The following is a 23,823-nucleotide window of genomic DNA, read 5'->3' as shown; positions in this document are numbered from 1 at the left end:
TTTGAGTAAAACCATCAGCTTAGGCATTTACATCTTATTAAAGTGACAGAATATTATACACCACTAAAAGAAGCAAATATTACGTACAAACCTTAAATTCTGCACTTTCTATTTACATACACATGATATGGTTAAAGGAAAAGTTAAGCTATAGAGATCATCAAATGTTCAAGAGGGGACAACAAATGCAAATTTCTCAACTCAAACACAATCCACGGGTGAACTGGTGTTCCAGAGAAGACAGGTTTTGAGCCCTTCTTTTTTTCGCCTTTTCCTTCTTAATGTGGATCAGCTTGTCATAAACACACCATGGAAAGCTAAGGAAATGATCTCGATTCATACCCTCATTGTAGGTACCCCAATAACTATAATGATATGTGACATGGTACCAAGCTGAAGCTTTTGCGTATACATCATCAGCTTCAGAATCTAATATACTTCCCCTCTCATTGAACCAGGCCTTAGCTACCTTTCTCAAGGACCTTACAGCCATAGTAATTGCTTCTGAGTCTCTTCTCTTAGTGAAAGACTTGCCCATCTTCATAATATTCCCACTGAGTATCTCAGCCTCAGTTTTGATGCCATAATAGTCCATCAAGTTTCCCAACTTGGTATCGTAATTTTCCTTGTAATGAACAGCATCATCAATGAAATTTTCAAAGCCATCAACTTCCATATCAGAGTCATATGACCTCCTTGCAGCTTCGGCAGTGAAGGACTTAAAATAGTTAGTATTTGGTGCAATATCTTTCACCTCCCGGAAAAGCTTTCCAATCACATTGCGTGATTCATAGGTGACTTTGTCAGACTTCTCCATGAAATCTGGATATTCTTTGACATGAAGCTTAGGTGGTATTACAGCCGGCACACCAGTTTTATTAAAGTCAACCGCAATTGAAAATAGCTTCGCAAGCTCTATGCATGGGTCACTCATTGCTTTTAAAGGCTCTTTATCTGCAAATGCAGTGTGGGCATTGGCAATAATTCCTAAGCTGTCATTGACTATGTAATTGGTAAAATACTCCTCGACTTCCTGTAATTGAAAAAAAAGACACCTCACATTGGAATTTGTGGGAAATAGAATTTTATATAAGTAGAAAGCTATGAGACTTGAAATAAAATTGAGCAGAAACTTAAAATTCATTGAATTTACTGTACATTATGACATATACACGAATGCAAGTCATCAATTCAATGCTTTGAAGGATTTTCATGGAATCCAATTCATATAATGCTGAAAAGACTAAGCTACTATAAAGCTAATGTTTTAATTTCCATGCTGATTGTATATAAAATGCTGCCCCTCTGGTACAATTTTTACCATGTATTAAAGAATACATAGAAATTAGGCTTGTATGAAATCACAACCCAAATAAAATGTTAAATAGTTCCTATTTTAGATGACCATCAGATGCAAAACAAATCTCTCAACAGATAAATAGAAGACAACTCTCTTAACCAAACCGAAGAACCCACAACACAACTTCGAATGCCTTTCAGTCATTTACTACCATGCCAGGGCATTAATAAACAAAAAATTAACAAGTATTGGCTACTTGGTATCACCAGTATCTCCTCCCCCCATCCAAGATATATTTGGGATGCATTTATGATGATATGAAATCATCAAGCATTTCAAATAGACTAATACTTTCTTTTCCTTCTTTTCTAACTCAAATATGAACCTGTGATTGTCAAAAGTCCTTCCACTCCACTGAAAGTTACCTATTAAGAGTGTTACTCCCACATTGACAAGAAGAGAAGTGGGGAACTGTGATTGTCCCTATAATTAGAATAGTGGTGTAACTTCTGGAGAATGTGTGTGTGAGAATTGGAAGACAAATCTTTTATGTTAGTGTGAGAGCACCTTCAGGTATATTGGGGCTTTGGGTTTGTAAATGTTTATTGTGTTTTTGAGGTTCATGAGAGTAGTTGTAATTCATATTTTTATAGTAAATTTTGGTTGGGGCAAGAGAAAATAATTAGTTTTGGTTTGCAAAGAGGTAAGAAGAAATGACAATCGAATTTGCCAACACAATCTATGACAAGTAGCGTGCATAGCAACAGAATATTAAAGAGGGAAAAAAAAAAGCCAACATGCCTTAGTACCCAAAACAGTCAATATTTTATCAACTCCTCATTTGATTACGAGAACCCACATTGCAAAAACCATAATCTTAAACTAGGGCTCCTACTTTGACTAGTAAATCAAACCTTAATTAAATCAAACCAAAGCGCACACATAAAGACCAATGTGCCTCAATACTCAATACTCAAAACACTCAATATTTTATTAATCAACTCCATCTATTCTTTGAGTACATTAAACATAAATATATGCATGGACTCTTTCCTGTACTAGTAGTATTAAGACTACTAGTTTGAGAAGTCCTCATAAACTAAAAACTTGATAAGGCAATAACTACTAAAAGACAAACTTGGACTCAAAGAAAATAAAACCTAAGATACTTAGGATCTCCAAGAAAATTATAAACTCAACTAAACTACCAAAATACCATTGATTCACAAGGGAGCAAAAGTTACAATTTTGTCTCTAAATACAAAATTGACCACAACTAGTTAAATCAAACCCATTAACCCTAAGACACATATAACTAAACTTTTAAAATCACATCACTTACTTTAACCATGCTATGGTTGTGCCATAATTGGTGTTGCCCATGGATTTAGACAGAATATGTGGAACCATTTTTGTATCGTGGTGCTTACTATTTTACTGCTTCGTGCGTTTGTCACAACAATTATAATGACATCAAGCCACACAAGGGGGGAAGAAGAGGGGGGGGGGGGGGGGGGGGGGGGGAATAGAGATATCATGAATCATAACATTGAGATACCTTGATAAAAGGACAAAATAAGAATCGAAGATGTCAAGAAAACAACCAGAGAACCTACAATTTAGACCCAAAAAAATCTCCCCAATTACTTGTACATATTATCATTTTATCCAAGAAAGCCATACCTCAATGGTAACATCATGATCCAACTGCAGACTTTGTGCTGGAGTGTAATCCATTGGCTGAATTTGCTGAGGAGGAAGGAGTTCACGATCCCAACAGACAAAGTAGATATCTCCATCCAAGTCACTACCGGAACACTCATTTGGATGGGGCCTTATATTTTAAATTTTTTTTTAGATCAGAAGTCCATGATTACATGGAAGTTTTACACAGGAAATCAAAGCACTGTCAGTCACAATCATCTTTAGAAAATAGCTTTCAAAAGAATGAACTATATTTTTCCACATATAAACTAATTGATGATGTTGCAGACAAAGCATATAGAAAATAATGGTTTATCTTGCACTGAAGCTGAAGTCCTAGGTTCCAAATTACAGAGACTTAGAATATCCAATTGGTTCAGATGCCAAAATGCCAATATCATCTGCATCTCAAACTTTAAAACCAGAAGGGAAAGTGAAGTTTTCGTGTTGCATAGACATTTAATTCCCTTGTGAGAGAATATCATTAAGTATCTAAAACATTTATTTGAACCATGATTAGATTATTCTTTCCCTTTTCAGGATTTTTTTGGTATAACTCTAACAGGAAGACTGCCACATCGCAAACCTGTATCCATGTTTTTATCATGTTTTAAAAATGACAAGCATAGTTGGCAAAATTATTGCTAACTAGAAAGAGACATGACTAAGCCTCATATATAAAAATTGAAGGACTTCATGCAAATTTATCCTCAAAGGTTGCAGTTGCAGCATATCATCTGCAGAGAATAGATTCTAGCAGTCAACATGTAGAATCTTGCTAGCTCATAAACAAAGTGGATATTTCACATAAAGACATGAGAGACAGCTAAAAGTTGACATCCTATAATTCAACTAAATCAAGGATTAAAGTTGCAGAAGTACTAGAAGATAATTTACCTAGATCCTTTTTGGGGAAATACAACACAGTCCACCATATGGTGCAAAGCTGGCACATTAACAGCCTTCAAAACACGCACATCTCCTGGGTGCAAGCAAGGGTTTTTTGCAACAACTATTTTCCCCACAACAACTTTCTGATCTGATCCACTGCCACGGCACATGCTGAAATCATTGTATAGCTGCCTATGTCTATTGCAAGAATACTGCACAAATACCTCACCATATTCCAAGGTTCTGGTTTCATCGAGACATCCCATCATTGCTCTTCCATTTGGAATAAAAATTCTTGTTTTAGTCCTTAATTCCAACAACTTTGATGCCCGGAAAGTCTGCAGCATCATAGAAAGAAATGGTTCAGAATCAGGCCTATAACCACACATGAGTAATTCCTTTAGAACATTGGTATTCTCTCCTGGGGACATCAAATCCAGAGCCTCCTGTGCCCTTAATGGATCTGTTAATATAGCATCAAGTTGTTCTACAGCTTCTCTTTGTTTTTTCTCAAGAACATAATCCTTAACTCCAAGGGTAGACAAAAGGGTGATCAATTGGCGATTTAGAAAACAAGGTTGAAACTTGCTAAATGCCAAAACATCTAGCTTTGTGTTATTAGATTCATACTTAGACATGCTCTTCCTTAATGATAATTTCACAAATGAGGTCGGATCAATTGCCACAACACCTTTGTACCCAGCATATCGAATCTGAAAGGCAGATGGAGTTTGCCCCTTACAATTGCATTTTAAAGCCACTTTCCTAGCAAATTCAGCAGATATTTTTCCAATTCCATCAGAGAAGACATGATTGACCCCACCATATTTAATCTCTATGTCAGGAATAATTTCAATTTCATGCCTACTAACACTAAGAGTTTCTGTGGATGAACTGAGGGATTGACCCAGTCTGGCAGCATATTTCGCCACATTTTTAATTTGACGAAAATTGCCCATCCACTCTCTGATACCAGCAGCATTAAGTCCCTTTCTTGAAGCAAACATCCACAATGAATTCTCCCGTAATTGACTTGATGAGAATGCAAGAAATTCAAACCTCTTATCACCAATCACTATGCCATTTCTAAGAATAGATAGAATCCTTTTGTAGATTCCGGTTCTTCTATCCCCATTCCCAGAAGATGCACGTGGAGATAAATCTGTTGAATACATTTTATCTAATTCCTCATCAACAAATGAGACACGAAGAAAATTATCAATATCTTCAAGATAATTGCGTAGGACACGATTTGATACATTAATTTCTGGACCACAGAAGTAAACTTTACAAGGTGTTATCTGAACCCTATGTACGTACACCAACCCAGAGTCTAATGATATAGAAGGAGACTTTGTAGGATACCTTGATGTGATGTACATTTTATACTGCTCACTGAGCCACTTCGAAGGCTCATAGCAACATCCTTTTAGGTGAAAGAGTTTCTCCAGGGCATGTTCTATGTAGGAAATCTTAATTTTTCTTGGATCAATCAAGCGGTAAAAACTAGCATCAAGTGTTGGTCCTGCAAGACAACCATTCTGAACCAACGAGTTAATTTTAAACAAGATCTCATATGGTAAAGCAACACCAGGCGGAGGACTAACAACAGGCACTAGATCCAGATTGGATGAAAAACTAGACCCAAGTTCCAGGATATATTCTTCTTCACTTTCTTTGTAAAAAACAAAGTTCTCCTGAAAATTTGGTAGTTGGTGACCAGAAGGAAGCTCCAAACACAAAAAAGAAGACTGCCCAATACAGCATGATGGAGTGAAATCAATTGCACGGATCCATTGATCATCAGGAATATGCATGAAATAATTAAAAATAGGATTGTCAAATTCATTTCCTGATGTGCGTACAGCCTTCTCATAAATCCGAGGAGCGCCAAATAACTAAAAAAAGAAAGACAAAAAGAAAAATATTATAATATAGATATTTATAAGAATCCTACCATCAATGTGCACTAAAAGTAAGTGTAAGGAGAAAAAGTAAAGTCATTTTGTAATTATAGAGAATATACCATGCTTTGTCAATAGCTATAGCAAGCATCAACATATACCTAGAGTATATGCTTATTAAGCAGTAGTTCATACTAGACACAAAAATTTCTCTTTATATGAACCTTGCACAAGATAAGTAACTACCGAAAATATTATTTTGCATAAAAAATTCAATTTATATATGCATCACAAGTGTTGCACTGATAAGTTCTCCTAAGAATAAGTATAGTTGTTTACAACAGAAGATAGAAAAATCAAAATTAGAATTTCAGAGTTTATGCACAACTATAAGATGATAAAAGAAGATTGGATGAACTCTTTAATTAGTAAACTACACATGCAACGAGTAGGTCTTTGAAGCCAAAACCTTACCCTCCAGCCCATTATTATGAGAGAAGGAAGTGCTAGTTGAACCATAGTCCACTGGCAGATGAATTTCTTTGAATATATAGTCCAGATATTATTTAAACTATGTAATTCTTAACCCTTGTGGGAGTATATTTGTAATTTGAATATTATTATTTGAATACGATAAAACCAGTGTTCACGTGACTTGATTCAACAAAATAAAATATGCAAATTGTTCAACCAATACAATGGAAAAATCAATACTTAAATAAAAATATTTGTTTAGCTGAAGAGAATATATATATTAAAATGAACAATAAAAAAAAAAAAAAAAAATAGACCAACCTGAATCAGAAGATACTTTGCAGATTGACCAGGAGGACAATGTAAATCAATTTGCCAAATATTCTCATAGGAAAGATCAAGTTTGTATTCCACATAATTATGGGACAAAAAAAATTGTAATTTCTGTAATCCAGCCCCAAATTTCACAGAAACATTCACTGCTTTCCATAGAGTTACAAATTTTTTATTTGAAATCTGATAGCCAAGATGCAGCTTTATATTTTCCATGCTATGCAGAAAGGTTCTTGGCTTTGGTACAATATCACGCTCCATTTCCCGAGCCGTCAAATAAGAGGTCCCATACCATAGGCGTTTACTAGCCAAGGAGATAATCAACTCAGCATATCTAGTGGTGGTGAATTGTATGATAGCATATGCCAGTGGACGCTTACCTTTGCATTGCCTAATCTTAATAGCAAAAATAGTTCCTTCACCTGTATATCGCTCCACAAATTCCTTAACTGCCTCTGCAGTCACAGCAGAATGGAATCCATTCAACTGAACTGTCTTACCCATCCAATCCAATTAATTTGACCAGGACTCTTTTCTGCCATAACAAGTCAGTTATCAAAAATATATTAATGTTTTGCATGAGCACAATATATCATAAAACAGGAAAAAAGTGTTTAGCATTTCTGTCAAGACAATAAAAAATTTATTCCCTTCATAGAAATTAATGATAAAATATATACCTTACCAAATGAAGCTTATTGAAATAATTAGTATAAATGTTAAAAGTTTTGAAAGTGTTTAAACCCAATTATTTAAGAAGTAAAATTGCATAACTTAGTGAAAGATCATAATAACTAGAAAATAAAAAAACCAACAAGTCTTTATCAATGCAAGAAAGGCAAGAAAAAAATCAAGCTTCTATACAAAAAACAATTATCATCCAGAAATCAAGTCTGGTATGGATACTTCCAGACCAGACAAAAAACATTTCTATGAGCATCCATAAAGTAATATTTCGAGGGGAGCTCAATCTTTAACTAGATGCAGTCAGAGAAAACAAGGATTGTCTAAGTAAGTAACTATCATCATGAGATCCATCACTCTTAGTCTTCCTGAAAAATTGATTTTGAATTTTAACGTATCTCTTCATTTTGGGCATCACCTACTTGTTACACGCTGCTACCTCACAAACTACTCTCTCATTTTTACTGCATCACCACACAGCCATGTCACACAATCAAATAAATAAACACAAAGTTAAATACTAAGTAACCACTAAGATTTTGGATGTACTTCCACTGCCACTAAATATTTGAAAGAATGTGATTCTCTCACTCAAAAGAAAATCCAATACTTCAAAAATTCTAATCAAATGCTGCATAAGAGTGCAAAATCTTGTACTAGATCGTTGAACTAATAATGGGTAGGATCATAGATCAAAAGAAAATCTAGCACTTCACAACTTCTAATAATCCCCAAGCAAGAATGGTAAAAAATTGGACTAGATTGTTGATTGGGCCCTTTCTTTGTAGGTTCACTCTTCAGTCCTAAACCTCTGTCTATTCCTAAATTTGACTAGGCCATACAAATATCACTTTTTCTTAAGATTATGATAATGTTGACTAACAATATTGTGTATCTCACTCATATTCTATTCTACAAAGAACTCTAACCTTCACTGTCAAGTCGGCCTTTAGCAAAGGGGGAAGCTATCCCTCACAGTATAGTCTAATGTTCAAAACAAGTCTCTATGCTAGATCACAAGAAGTGGATAACATGGAAAAAAAATCATAAACAACTAATATTTTCTAATATTAGAATAAATAAACATTTCAATGAAATGATATGATAGGCACATGCTTGAGAGGGTTTTGATCTACTGTGTAGCAAGTTAGAAAGGTTCAGATCTCTACTATTCAATGTGACTGGTGACAACATCAAGAAGTGGAAGTAGAGTGGCTTTGGCTCTTGATTGATAATATGACCCATAATTAAAAGAAGGCAGATCACTTTTCTTTTTCACTAAGTAGCAGTTTGAAAAATAGGCAGCAAAATTAAAGACATCTTGATACATACCAATAACTAATCAGAAAACACAGTATCTATCCCAACTTATAGATTTACATAAAACAAACATAACTAAAAGACCCCCATAAGTGTTAGATAGTGTAGCCAGATTATCCACTAAACAAAAGCACTATGAGAATGATAAAATAATGCTCATACTCAAAATGCATCAAAATTAATCAAACACACTAGTATGGATTATGGAGTAGCACAAAGAAACCTTTACAAGAAATAAAGCAACCCCTTTATCAATTGAAAATTCCAAACAATTTCTACCCAGTAAAACAAATTACCAAAAAAAAAAAAAAAACAGGCCCTTTGATCACTTTCACTTGCTAGCATTACACAGTCACAGAAACCCATATAACTGATGAAGAAAAAAGTATTTATTATAGGAGTCTCAGTGTCAGTTTCTCACCAGAAATAAAGGAAAAAACCCAAAAGCTATGAAGAATGTGAAAAAACACAGACAGAGAGAGTGTCTCTCTACTCTTCACTCTCTTTTGTTGGCAATCCTAAGTCAATTCCTCAGACTAAAACAAATATACATAGAATTAAAAGGAAGGAAGGTATTCATTCCCTACTTCGCGGGACCCTTTTGGTTAAACTATTTCTGCTGACTTGTTAAGCTGACTTTGCCATGACCCATCATTGGATTTTCACTCTTCAACACGCTCTAGACTTACGTGCTACTGACACGTTTCGATGTTTGGTTGGTTTTTTTTTTGGAGAATCCGATGTTTTGGTTGGTTTGTGAAAGCAAGGAGTCTCTTATAGCTAATAGTTTTAGGCCACGTAGTGAGTTACTCTGTGCTTGATTGTTCTAGATTCTCTCTCATTCATTTCTATTTGGAGGTAAATAATTTATTTTTAGGCTGAATCTTTGCGATCTATAACGTGACACTATCATATATGACTGTATAATTAAAGAGTTATTTTATTCCACTGCCATAACTTTTTTTTTTTTTTTTTATAAGCACTGATATAACTTTTGGAATAAAGCAAAAAGATAAAATTGAGGTAATATAAATTTGTTAGTAAGAATATTATATACATAACACTCCTCAAACTTATGTGATACAAGTTTTGTCACATTTTTAATAAAATATAATTAAACTTTTATTATTTTCACAAAAAATTATTACTTTTTTCCATTATTTATAGTCAAATCCTATAGAAATTTGGAGCCGTTTGGTAGAGAAATTTAAATAATATTATTTGTAGTTTTTTCAAAATATATACAAATAAAAAAGTATGAAAAAATATGTGTAATATTATTTAAAAGAAAAAAAAAATTATTAATTATCCACCGATCGCACTTGGTGCTCGTAAGTCGTGACCAATGAAAAGAAAAAGATATTAGACCAGTTGTGGAAACTGAAAATCAATTGTTCACACTACTTTTCCAGAGCGTCCGTACAGTGGGTGGGTCTTGGATCCTAGTCTAGGACGGCTCACGAGCATGGTCAATTTCTCACATGGAAAAAAAGGTACTCGATGAGAAAAAAAAAAATATATATATATATATATATATAAGATGACAAATTTTTTATTACAATTGTAATGTTACAAATGGTGAATAATGGTGAATAAATAATGAATATTTTTTTTTTTTTGTTTTTTACTGAATGAATAAATAATGAATTCACGAGTAAATGATTGACCATCACTAATAATCTGTCATGTCAAATTATGAAAAACAAAATTGTGAAATAGTTTGCTGTGCAATAACCCGCTCATTGGATAAGCATAATATGAGAGACATCGTGGCAAATGATTACTCCCCCTTATCCCGGACGATAGTCAAGGATAAGTCTTTTACGCTTTTAGGCATGTGGAAAAAGCATAAAAGAGAGACAAGCGACAACGTATTGATTACAATGCCAATATTCCAGCCCAAAATACCGGACACTGATTCAGGGTACTAGAAAAGGAGTGAATTTTCATAATCTATACTCTATGCTATTTTTTTAGGGAGTTCCATTGGTTAGAATTTTTTTTTTTTCTTTTTCAAAAATTCCTCGACATTTTTATGTTTAAGTAAAGACAAACTTCATTCTCAAAAAAAAAAAAAAAAAAAAAAAAAAGTAAAGACAAAATTAAAAGATAATTTGGTAAACATATAACTCTAACTTCACTAAAAGTCTAAAATATTGCATTAAAAATAAGGTTTTTTTTTTTTTTTTTTCAAATTATTTTATCCACTTATAAATTATAAATTAGATTCTCAAAATAAAAATATAGTTTTTTTTTGCTACAAAATAAATATGTAATATTTGTTCATTTTGTGAAGCTAGCCTCATGACACTCTTGGTTGTATTAGAAGTTTTAAATACGTAATATTGATAAAAAAAAAAAAAAAGGTTCAAACCTTAAATTAGAATGCATGAAAAATTATGATATTAAAAATAAAATAAAATAAATAAAAAAAACCTTATCGTAGGCGCGAAATGCGTGTGATGAGTCTAGTTTTTATTATGGGTTTGGTTAACAGTGTCCTATTTTTTTTTCACAGACAAAAAAATTTTTTTTTTTTTTTCAATAAGACCAATATACTTGTTTCATTTCTCTTCCACTCATATATTTTTTTTCACAGAAGAAAAATGTTCACAAGTTAATTTTTTTTAATAAGACCAATATAACTTTTCCATTTCTCTCCCACTTAAAAAAAATTCTTTGCTCCATAATAATTAAAAAAAAAAAAAAAAAATCTCTGTCTTCTCCTAAAAGCCACACGTCCAACACTACAAAGAATACTTTTCTTTTCTTCCTTTTTTTTTTTTTTTTTGTGGAATATTAAAATCAATTTGGATTTTTATTTTATATTTGATATTAAATAAATAAGAAAAAAAATCATTTTGATCCCTAAATTTTGGTAGTAGTCAATTTAATCCTTATTAATTATTATTTTAAAGTTTTAGTCAATTAGATTTCTACCATCAACTCAACAACGGGAAATGACTATGTGGCAAACAGTGTGCATTACTAGCACACTTGAATACTACCTAATCAATAAAATAATAAAAATAAATTTAAATAAGCAATTTGGTCCTTGTTATTTTAATCTTAATGTTTGTAGAATTGTAGTGGTGGATTTGGCTTAGTGGTAGTGCTAAACTATTTCAATGGTGGTAATTTGGGATCAGTGATGGTGATGGTGATGGTGATGGTGATGGTGATGGTGAATTTACCAAGAATGCAAGAAAGTAAAAATGAAAATTGAAAAAATAATTAATAAAAATATGTAAATAAAATAATTATTTATTACTAAAAAAATATGGCATTTTTTTTTCCTAAAAATGATTATTTATTACTAAAAAAACAATATTAAAATTTTCTGTAAAATAGAAAATAGTTTTAATTACCAAACTTTTGGATAAAAAAAAAAAAAAAACACAAATAATGCTAGAAATACATCCAAATTCACTAGTGTCATTATTTAAGAAATGTTTGAGTACAATGGCCTAATATTGTCAAATGAAATTTTGAACATTTAGTCATAAAAATTAATGTTATGTTCCCATCTAGTAGCCAAAAGAATTCCTTAGAACAAATTATGAGTCTCACTTGCAACTAAATTCTCATCCATTAATGCCATAAGATTGTAGCATATATTAAAAATAAAAATTGACATCGTATTTTAATATATTTAAAAAATAAATATGAATTAAATAAATAATTTGCACCTTGTTTAATAATTCCTTAATCCTTCATTGAACTTTTCTTCAACTTTGCTTCTCTTTGATAATGGTAAAATGGAATAGAGAAGAAAAAATAAGTGAGTTTTATATTGGTAAAGTGAAAGAAAGTCGAGAGTAAAATATTAGTAAAGTGAGATTTGATGGGAAATATAAAATGTGAAAGAGAGGAAAATCAACCTTTCAGCAAAATATTGGTTAGAACATTTTTGCTCAAGGAGAGCAAAATCAACTTTTTTGCCCTTATCAATATCATTACTTCAACCGAATTAATTGAACTGTAGGCTCTTAGTTACATATATAACTAGTCAACAATCCTTTCAATTCACGAGAAAGTTTAACATAATATGATTTTATTTTTCTAAATATAAAATTTGATGATTTTATTTGAAAATTGAACTATATATTCTAGCATTAAACATTTATTATGATCGTATTTATATTTGGAACTGTATATTCTACTACTTAAATAAAATATGAGTGGATGATTTATATATATAGAATATAGTTTAAAATTAATATATATATATATATATATATATATGGCCTAAGTAGAAAGATCATGGGCCAAAATGGCAAAATACCCCTTTTGTCTAAAAGTTTTAGCAAAATGCCCCTGTTCTAAAACTATCTAGAAAAATGCTCTTGTTTTGAAACTTAATTTTCTAAAAATTGAATTTTAGTAATGAACTCAAGTTCATGGAACTTGAGTTCCTTGAAAAATTTCAAATGGAACTTAGGTTCCATAATTATTTTTTATTATTATTATTTTTTTAAAGTTTGATTGCCTATAACTTGATTTTCTACAAATTGAGTTTTACATTGAAACTCAATTTTTAGAAAATTGAGTTTTAAAACAGGAGCATATCACTAGATAATTTCAAAACAAAGACATTTTGTTAGAACTTTTGGGCGAAAGGGGTATTTTTCTATTTTTGCCAATGATCATGTATTCAATTTATTGAGTGATGTAGTGAAAAAGAAAGGTCACATGAATTAGCCATATTTTCTATTGGAAAAAAATGTTAGAGAAACTTTAATACAAAAATTTAATTAGTAATTTTGCATCTAAAAAAGTGAGTAGAATAAACTTAATTAACAAAAAAAAAATTAAACATATAAAATAAAAAGCTTCACTTTAATCTTCACCTTAAGCCCCAAAATCCATATAGCTGCCTCAATTCAATTACAGAAAATTTTTACCCCTCATAAATAAATAAATAAAACCTTTTTAGAGTTGTGTTCCTATTGTCCATCTTTTCTTTTGTATCGGTACTCCAAGAGTGTCCTATGAATCCTGGATTTAGACACTAGCTGTTGGTGGCAAATGGACAAACTTGATGTATTTGCTCTACGTTGTTGTAAAACGATATTTTGGGTCTGTTTGGATAGAACTTATTTTGCTGAATCTGAAAACTGAAAACTGAAAACACTGTAGCAAAATAATTTTTAAATGTGTAAATAGTGCTGTGGGACCCATTTTTAATGAAAAAATTGATAAAAAATGAAATTTGTGGGTCCGTGAACAGTGCATATATGCACTGTTCACGGCAGAAAGTCAACATTTGCGGTTACTGTTCATTGAACAGTAACCGCAATACCCAAAACGCGTGAAAACAAAAAAAAAAAAAAAAAAAAAAAAGAACAAAACGCAGCAGGGAAACGCAGAAGTCGAACCCAAACACACACTTTGAGTTTAAAATAAGCATTGCAAAAACTTTATGAACAGTTATTGTTATGAAAAAGAGTTCTGAGTTTTAAAAACGCTATGTTTTTAGGCTCTCAAAACGCACGGCCTAAATAAATACCCATTTCTACCAAAGAAAAAAAAAAGGTTTTGATTGCACTAGGAAATTATCACATTCCGTACAAACCAAAAATAATGAGCTATATCCCATAGGTGAACCAGTAATGAAAAGGAAGAAATCTCCCATTGGCTTAGGAAAAGTCATGGACAACAAGCTTTTTTGTATTATAGTGCTAATTCCCAAATACTACTTTGGAAACTTTCATGGGGGGGTCACCCTGCTCCCCAATGAGGGGGAATTCTCTCCTTCTTGTGGAAGTTTAATGTGGGGGAGACCTATCCTGATCGTCCTGTCCACAAAGCACTGATTGAGTCTTTGAAAATTGTAAACTTCTTCCCCAAGTATTTGATAGGAACTATCCACTACACCACTTCCTATTTGAACCATTGCAATATCACTTTGCATAGATTTTTTTTTTCTTCCCAATTATCGTAACTATTTGAATCAGATGTGTAATTTCCAGGCTTAACAAATATCAAATAGGCCTACATTTGTTAAACTAACCCATCAAGCTTATCTATCTAGACAAAGTTTGGCTTCAAACTTAAGCTACAATTCCCATTAAAAAAAATTAAAATGACTACATATTTTAAAAATTTATCTGTTGGATTGCATATTCTTTATGTTGTTAATACACATACCAAACTTTGTGTCAATCGGATATTATTTATTGTTCGATTCGTAAATTTATTTTTTATGCATAATTTTAGACTACACAAACTTGAAATTTAAATTGATGACATAATTATTAATTTTTTATTTTTTAGAAATTTTGCAAACATGGAGGATATAAAAAGAAAATATAATCCTATAGTAGATTTGTTAAAATTCACATCCAATAAAAATGCATTAAGTGAAGTTGTAGTCTTAGGCTACAACTAATAAGTTTGTACCCATACTTTGTCCAATCAACCATTACATATAGGATTGGACATATAAAGAACACTCACCAAAAATATCTTGACCAGGATAATTCCAACATAATAGTCATTCTAAACCTTTTACTACGAAAGAGGTGTAAGGATTTTAGAAAGTTGAGTTTCTTAGAAACTCTTAACGATCCTATATCACCTTGGTCACCAACTACGAGTACAAAATATATGTAAGAAAAAAAGCTGCAGTATATATATACACACTACTTGTAGACTAGATCTGAGGTTTTGGGAGAGTTGATTTTTGAGCTCTTGCCAATAAGTTAATTATTGGCTGCAACCGTTGTGTTTTCTTTATAGATAAAGAAATTGCATTTATTGACTAGTGTTTATATATGTTATTACGGTTTAGTCATATACTTGCCCTCCCAATTGTTCATACATGATAATAAGGAATAGATAGCAGCCTTATGTTCCTACAGCATTGAGTAAGGTATCTAGTTCTTGATTACCTGATTTCATGTGCCAAGCCATTCTCAAGCATATGCCCAAACAGCATCAAGCTTATTGACAAGAAGAAGTGGATCTGAATGCACAGCATGATGTTGAAGAATAAGAAAATATGATAAGAAATCATAGATATTAGTTCAACAGGAGTTGAAACATAATTTATAACCCCAAACATCCTCTTGGAGCATTTACATGTAGTTTATCAACAAGCAAATACTAGTAACAATAAGTAAAGATAAATAGTAGTCACACAAGCAATTTTGCTTAATTACATAATTAGAATCTTTATAATAAACTTCTTAATCCAAGCGCAATTCATGACTCAACTAATTCTCCAATTCTGATAAGTCTCAAGCTAGGATGTTACTTAATTTATCCTTCTTGATCTGGATAAGCTTGTCAAAGACACACCATGGAAAACTGAGGAAATGAGCTCTATCCATTCCATCATTGCAGCGACCCCAATAGCTATGGTAATATGTAACATGGTAACATGCCGATGCTTTTGCTTTTGCTTTTGCATTGACTATATCAGTGTCAGAATCTGACTCACTTCCCTCGTTGAACCAGCTCCGAGCTTCCTTTCTTAGTGCCATTACAGAATAATTAATTTGTTCCAGATCCCTCCTCTTATTAAAAGATTTTGACATTGTCAATATGTGCCCACTGAGTATTTCAGCTTCAGTTTCAATCCCATAATAATCCAGCAAACCCCCCAGCTTGTAATCATACTCCTGTTTGTAATTGAAAGCATCATTGATGTAGTCCTGGAAGCCATCTACTTCCATGTCAGGATCATAACACTGCATTGCTACATCCAAGGTGAAGGGTGTTACGGGGCTTGTGAGCGATGCATGGTCTTTCACCTCTCGATAAAGCTTTCCAAGCACACGTTTTGATTTGTAGGTGCTTTTATCAGGCTTTTCCATGAAATCTGGATATTTTTTAACACGCAGATAATCTGGTATTTCAGCTACAACACCACTTTTTGTGTAGTCAACCGCAATTGAGTGTAGTTCTGCAAGCTTAAGACATTGAGGACTCATTGCCCTACCGTGATTCCTATCAGCAAAGGCAGTGTGGGCATGATCGATGATTCCTAAACGGTCGTTGAGTATGTAGTCGGCAAAAAACTCTTGTACTTCCTGTAGCACAATGGTGACATGCTTTGTTATGTAAGTTATAGAAGGATGTTGCAAATGAGACAGAAAATATGAGGAACTAATGTAATCTTTAACAGGTTATTAAAATTTAACGAGTGCAGAACATCACGAGTCAAAAATATTAGAAAGTTTCTTTTGAATGTCTTACTCATTATGCATTAGTGTGATGCATTAATGCCTAGCAGAGAGAAGCAGTATCATTAAGGCAAATGGAATGACTACAAGTCATGGGATTTCTAGATTTGATAATAAGGCAATTCATGCTTAGAATTTCCTGATTCCTAACTAATGCCCCTATAACAAGCCAGAGCCTTTTAACAAAATCAAATATATTTGTTAAAAAAATCTTTTCAATGATCCTAAATATCCAAATAAGAGCATTTCAATCAATTATATGTACTTGGCTTATTATTCTGTGCACATATTAATATTTGTTTGAATTTCTTAAACAACACAGTGCATTAGTGAACAATATAACAAGAACAGAAAAGATAATAGTTTGTGAGTATGGAAACGATACTTTTTCCTCATGCCATAAAAAAATTTCTGAAACAGCATCATAAAGACTGCTCATTAGATGCACAAGAATATACGCAGCCACATATAAACTTAATGCATAATTGTTTTTAACATATAGAAAACCCAAGGTCACAAAGGCTAGATGACGGAAACATGGTGTATTCTCATCAAGTGGTACAAGCAAATGTGTTGATATTTTTCAATAAGAACTAATTTACCCTACTTTTATATTGCAGTTTTATGCATAGATTAATTGCAGAGGCAAATTAAAATGTGGTGTGCTCAAAATATGTATGACTTGTTACCACTTATAAATTGATATTACCTCTATTGTAACATCATGATCGAGTGACTTAGTCTGTACTCCGATATACTCCATTGGTTGATATTGCCGAGGAGGAATAAGATCAGGGTCCCAACAGACAAAGTACAGATCTCCATCCAAGTCACTCCCAGAACATTCATTTGGATGAGGTCTGATACAAATTGTTAAACTAATGTTAGTGAGTAGAGTATTCCCAAAGAAATTATTTTAATTTAATTAGGTGGTGTCTTGCCAAGACAACAGCCCAGTATGAAAGTACAATATGCAATTATTTGATGATCATGCCAAAAACATTATAATTTTTCCATCAAGTAGTGAACAAAGACATTGCTTAGTCTGCAATCTTAAAATCAAATAAGTTCAGATAATAGCATATGGCCATATAAATAGACAAGCCACCTTCATGGAAATTAACCTACTGGAGGAGAATATGTTTCATATCATTTATATAGGGTACATATTATATCAATGCATGCATTATAGAAGTACAAACGGGTTATTATGTCATACATATGCATGCATATATGTAAGCATGTAAAGGTATGCATAAATGTGTATAAACTGATGCAGAAATGTATATATACTAATGCTGGTATAGGATTATGCATAAACTCTGTATGTATGTTCATGTAAATGTGCAAATATTATAGGATTTCATGCTTTAGAATTATCTACAGTTGGATATCACAGTGTTACCTCCTCCCCTTTTGCGGAAAAAGAACACAATCTGCCAGGTGGTGCAAAGCCGGAACATCAACAGCCTTAAGAACACGCACATCTCCGGGATGTAGACAGGGGTTTTTAGCAACAACTACATCACCCTCAAAAATTAAATTGTTTGGGTTTGAGCTGCTGGTGCGAAACATACGGGAGAAATCATTAGAGAGCTGCCTACTAGAGCGAGAAATTTGCACAAATACTTGACCATACTCCAATGTCCTGGTTTCATCAAGACATCCCATCATGCATCTTCCATTTGGAATGAATATCTTACTTTTGAGACGTAATTCTAGCAACTTAGATGCACGAAATGTTTGTAGCATCATTGAAAGAAATGGTTCTGCATCAGGTTGATAACCACACAAAAGCATTTCCTTTAGAACCCTTGTGCTCTCTCCTGGGAATATCAATTCCAATGCCTCCTGTCTCAACGGATCTGTTAACATAGCATCTAGTTGATCTATAGCCTCCTTTTGCTTCTTTTCGAAAACTCGATCCATAACTCCAAGGTTGGACAAAAGAGTGATTATCTGACGATTAAGAAAACAAGGCTGATACCTACTCCATGCCAAGACATCTAGTTTTATATTTTCTGATTTGTACTTACACATGCTCTCTCTCAATGACAACTTCTTTGAAGAAGTTGGATCAACAGCCACGACACCTTTGTACCCACCATATCGAATCTGAAATGCAGATGGAACAGAATTTTTGAGGCCACATTTTGTAGCCACCTCTCTAGCCAATTCTGCAGATATCTTACCTATACCATCAGAGAAACAGTATCGGATTCCACCCCTTACAACTTCTACATCAGGAATATTTTCAACTTCCTGCCTACTAATGCTCAATGTTTCTCTTGAAGAGCCGAATGATTGACCCAGTCTGGCAGCATATTTTGCTACATTCCTAATCTCGTGAAAATCACCCATCCACTTTCTGATATCTGTTGCAGTGAGGCCAGCTCTAGAAGCAAACATCCAAACAGAATTATCTCGTAATTGACTCGTTGAAAATGCAAGAAACTCAAACTTCTTACCACCAATAGTTATACCATTTCGTAAAGTGGACAGTATCCTGTCATAGATGCCAGTTCGCCTCTCCCCATTTTGCGAAGATGCACATGGAGATAAAACTGTTGCATGCAATTTATCCATGTCCTCATCAACAAAAGAAACACGAAGAAAGTTATCAATATCTTCAGGATAATTGCGTAACACACGATTCGAGAGATTAACCTCTGGACCACAGAAATATACTTTACATGGAGTTATTTGAACCCTGTGTACATATACCAACCCATCATCTAAAGACATAGTAGTACTTTTAGGAAGTTGCCTCGATGTGGCATATTTTGTGTACTGCTTCTTAAGCCAGGTTACAGGTTCATAGCAGTGTTCTTTCACATGAGACAGTTTGTCTAGGGCACTTTCTATATACTCAATTTTTATTCTCTTAGGATCAACTAACCGATAAAAACTGGCATCAATTGCTTGCCCAGGAAGACAGCCATGTTGAATTAAGGAGTTGATCTTAAACAAGATTTTGTTAGGCAAGTCAAAACCTTCAGGTGGATTCACAATAGGGACTAGACTTGAGCTACAAGAGAGAGCAGAACCATGCTTCAGACCAAAAGGGCCTTCATTTTTCTTATAAGAGACAAAATCTCCATAAAATTTTGGAATCCAGCCCTTTCGTGGAAGCTCCAAACATAGAGCAGAAGATTGGCCAATGTAGCACGACGGAGTCAAATCAACTTCTCGAACCCAATGACCAGTATGATCTTTCAAAAAAATCCGAGGAGCTCCAAGTAACTAACATTTCAAAGAAAAAATTGTTAAGAAAAAAAAAAAATCAATTTTCAATGTCACATAAATCAAAGCAGCTTCAACTTATATAAAAGAAGACAAGAGGGTTTACCCATGACATAGAAAGACATTTTTTCAAAGTGATGAAGTTAAGCATAGTTAACATAAAAATATAAACAAGTATATTTATGTGATACTCCAGATTGATTGGATACTAAATGAATTAGTTAAGTGTGTGTTGAGACCCACATCAGGGATATACTTGATCTAGGCTTTATAAATAATTACGAGATCACAATTATTATTATTAGATTATTCCTTTTGAGGTATAATATAATTTATTTCATCTTTTAGGACTAAGAAATGCTGAAGGTTACTTCTTCCACCTAAAGACAAAGTGATACTAGGATCTATTTAATGGGGGAAAGAAGAGGGGTGAGTTATATCTTCATATCTTGAGTGGGTAGAGAAAGGATCAGTCCATGGGAGCCAAATTTGTGTCGTGGATGCCCTTCCATGTTGTGATGTGATGACCTCCACTTTATGAAGTCAGCTAACACTGGAACCATGGGGTAGGGTTTCCGACCAACCAATATCAAGTTGTGGAACGTGAGAGATATATAGTTGGGAATGGGATCTTTGAATATTGGCTAAAAGGAAGAAAAATGTTAAACAAAGAAAATGAATATCCTTTTGGTTTTATCTCAAAATTCACAAAAGAGTTCTCAAAAAGTCCACCTTCAAGATATGGAGACACAGCAAGTGTTGGCTTTTCCTTTAGTTTTCTTAGTCATTGTTGTAATGTGGAAATAATAATAATAATTGTTAAATTATTGATTCTCCTAAAAGCTTAGGCTATTGGGATATGGTAAATTTAATCATTTAACCACATACTTCTAACAATAATAATAACAATAAAACCAAGGCGAGGATAAGAGTCCACCTTCCTTGTAGAAAACATTTTCTTAAAGTAGCACATCTGCTAGAATATAGGACCATAAAACGAGCTAGGGGTTGATGTCAGAAGAAAGAATTTATAGCAAATCAAAGAGGAATGACAAGAAACCTTTGGACAGGTGGTGTAATACGCAAATCACACACAACATGCTCTAGAGCAGAATTGAACTATCCAACTTGAAGGCAATCTAAAATGGAATCATCTATGAGTCTCTTAAGTAAAAATATAAAAGGTAACAACATTGGAACCTTAATCTTCGCTTCCCTAACTCTACTTCTCATGAAATATTTAAATAACTAAAAATTAAAATATGGAGTTTTAGAATCTAAAAAGGAGAGCTAATAATACTTTCATTACAAAAATTTTGTTGAAAATGAAAACTTCATCATTCTTCTGCAAGCCCATCAACAGGATGATAAGCATGACTAATTGGGAAAAACCTTTAAGTAAGGAATGAATAGCGTTGCCCAAATGCTTACAAATGCTAAGAAGCCTAAATTAGGTCATTTTAAGACTCATCTTGAGGGTATACAACACTTGTGTCCAAGGAAGACCAAATTCTAATATTCACTAGTGGCTCTACACCATATACTTGCACATACTAGAGATAGTTTGTATGATATAAGGATTTCTTCACCCTTTTTAAATAGTTAGTAGTTTGCATTATTCCTTAAAATCTTCATGGAACACTTTAAAACGTAATTACGAACTGTAATTACAAGTTAAAGTTATAGGCTAAAATATATGATTAGTAGACTCAGCATAAGTTAACACACACACACTCATTGTTACAAGCAAAAACCATAATTAAGGGAGAAATATGATTACTATCTCTATGCCAGTTTGCATGACTATGAACATGCCCACACATTGCGATGTATTTGACCATTTCCTACTTTATTAAAATTTTTCATGTTATAACTTTTTCTCATGACAATTTATTCCTCATAGCATTGCAAAGAAAACAAACAGGACAAGAATTATTTGTTTGAATGTTAACTACAATAAACATGGAGGGCAGCAAATTGTGAAAATTTATAATTAATGTTTTAACCAGCTAACCTGAATTAGAAGAAACTTTTTAGCTTGACCATGTGGACGATATTGCTCAATCTGCCAAATGTTCTCATAAGAGATTTCAAGCTTGTACTCGTCAGAAAGGTATGAGAAAAAGAAGTACAATTTTCTCTTTTCCAAGTTATATCTGACAAAAACATTTTCCTGTTTCCATAGCACAGAAAATTTTTCCCTTGAAGTTTGATAGCCGAAGTACAACACTATATTATCCATGCTATATTGTCCAGAACACAGAAACTGATGTTGATTAGCCAAGGAGACTGATTTCAGAAATCTGCAATTTGGTTGTCATTAGAACCACATTTCCAATTAAAGTCTTCAATTGAAAAAGTTCAAAAACCATGTAGATAACTTCAATGAAAGCAGATAACAAGCAAACTGAAAGGGTTTCAATAAGCAACCACACCCCCCCCCCCCCCCCCCCCCCCCCCCCTCTTCCCAAATCTTTCTAAGATGTCCACAGGTTATATCACTTTGAAGGAATAGTTCCAAATACTTTGATGAAGCTAGTCTTTCCATTGATTGGTTCCAACCAGTAAGACCATTAGCCAAGGAGGGGAAGAACTAAAACAAAATTTTAAAATCATATCTCCAAAGCCTATCAGCATACAATCAAGTACATAAATATTAACAGCCTAGCCAAGTCATAGCGGTTCAAGTTTTACATGTCACTGCACCTTACACATGAATTATTATCATATAAATAACAAGAGAGAACCCACAAAACTAAATCAAAGTGACTGCAAAGATATCTTTCAAGAAAAAAAATGGAGCCCAAAAAATATAAACAGGAAAACATAAGTAAGCTACTAAAAAAACTCTGCTTTCATTTGCATTTGAAAGTGAAAATCGAATTGCAGGAGTGTAGAAAAGCATGTTGATTTGAATTTACCATCAAATTTTGCTCACTGTCATGTTCAAAACTCAATGAAATAATCAAAACCATTAACAAATTTTCAACTATCATGTTCAAAATAAGTCAGTACACAGAGTCAACAGTGTCAATTAAGAAAAGTAGAACACTTGCACAAAACGTATATTCAATGCAAATTAATGTACTTCAAAGAAATTAAATCTCAAGAAAATAATAACCCAAACATTAAATTATGTTGTCTAGTTACATTATGGAAACAATACAATTTGACAGCAATATACTCAAAAACCAAAACTTTCCTTACTATTGAACTCAAACAATTCAAAACCAGCATGAAAGAAGGTTCAAATTCTTATTTTGCTTTTATATTAATGAAGAAGCTTCACATTCTTGATTCTTCAACCATGCATTATGTACGAATGTGTGATAAAGAGAAATGGAAATGAATAATTGAAAGTAAGCAAGAGAGAGTCTGACCTTAAAAGCAAAACACAGAGAGAACAATTATGCTGCAGTGAAAGAAGTAAGGCTCATGATCGACTATATATACAGACAGAGCAGAGAGTGAGAGCAGAGAGAGAGAGAGTCTCTCTCTCTCTCTGCTCTCTGTGTCTCTGTGTCTCTCTGTTTATATTAACCTGACGCAGACATTAATTATCTAAGGTAATTGACACGTGGCGTAATATGATTGCTTTCCAAAGAACATTGTCAAAGGTTTGTTTTTTGTTTTACTATTATTCTTGTGTTGTGAAACGTAGTGGCCAAGATTAGAGAGAAAACCACAACGTTGTTCTTTGTCCTTCTGCCACACTTTTTCTATACATTCCTTTCTTTTCTTTTTTTCGAAGTACAAAATTTCCTTATCAGATTGAAAGACT

General features: G+C 33.1%; 2 protein-coding genes across 2 annotated transcripts; both read right to left on the bottom strand.

Annotated features, from left to right (window-relative positions):
- LOC126717732 (RNA-dependent RNA polymerase 1-like) lies at positions 1 to 9,167 on the bottom strand. The gene is made up of 5 exons (XM_050419584.1): positions 9,032 to 9,167; positions 6,595 to 7,141; positions 3,902 to 5,793; positions 2,984 to 3,134; positions 1 to 1,033 (listed from the first exon to the last, which is right to left on the bottom strand). Exons 2-5 carry the CDS (start codon positions 7,108 to 7,110, stop codon positions 197 to 199), a joined length of 3,396 nt encoding a protein of 1,131 aa, XP_050275541.1. The 5' UTR covers positions 7,111 to 7,141; positions 9,032 to 9,167; the 3' UTR covers positions 1 to 196.
- Positions 9,168 to 15,650: 6,483 nt separating this feature from the next.
- LOC126717730 (probable RNA-dependent RNA polymerase 1) lies at positions 15,651 to 23,555 on the bottom strand. The gene is made up of 5 exons (XM_050419582.1): positions 23,423 to 23,555; positions 22,057 to 22,345; positions 18,205 to 20,042; positions 17,509 to 17,659; positions 15,651 to 16,646 (listed from the first exon to the last, which is right to left on the bottom strand). The coding sequence occupies exons 2-5, from the start codon at positions 22,282 to 22,284 to the stop codon at positions 15,852 to 15,854; spliced, it is 3,012 nt and encodes a 1,003-aa protein (XP_050275539.1). The 5' UTR covers positions 22,285 to 22,345; positions 23,423 to 23,555; the 3' UTR covers positions 15,651 to 15,851.
- Between the last annotated feature and the right edge of the window lie 268 nt (positions 23,556 to 23,823).

The sequence above is a fragment of the Quercus robur genome, chromosome 3 (genome assembly GCF_932294415.1).
Source record: "Quercus robur chromosome 3, dhQueRobu3.1, whole genome shotgun sequence".
Classification (NCBI taxonomy): Eukaryota; Viridiplantae; Streptophyta; class Magnoliopsida; order Fagales; family Fagaceae; genus Quercus; species Quercus robur.
The sequence above is the reverse complement of the archived record's forward strand: the minus strand, read 5'-3'. Positions and strand labels throughout refer to the sequence as shown.

Coding starts and splice junctions, on each gene's coding strand:
- LOC126717732 (XM_050419584.1), bottom strand. CDS start 7,110: ATGGGTAAGACAGTTCAGTTGAATGGATTCCATTCTGCTGTGACTGCA. Junction 3,135..3,901: donor TTTCCCCAAAAAGGATCTAG/GTAAATTATCTT, acceptor TTAAAATATAAG/GCCCCATCCAAATGAGTGTT. Junction 1,034..2,983: donor ATCATGATGTTACCATTGAG/GTATGGCTTTCT, acceptor TTTCAATTACAG/GAAGTCGAGGAGTATTTTAC.
- LOC126717730 (XM_050419582.1), bottom strand. CDS start 22,284: ATGGATAATATAGTGTTGTACTTCGGCTATCAAACTTCAAGGGAAAAA. Junction 20,043..22,056: donor AAAAGTTTCTTCTAATTCAG/GTTAGCTGGTTA, acceptor TTGAAATGTTAG/TTACTTGGAGCTCCTCGGAT. Junction 16,647..17,508: donor ATCATGATGTTACAATAGAG/GTAATATCAATT, acceptor ATTGTGCTACAG/GAAGTACAAGAGTTTTTTGC.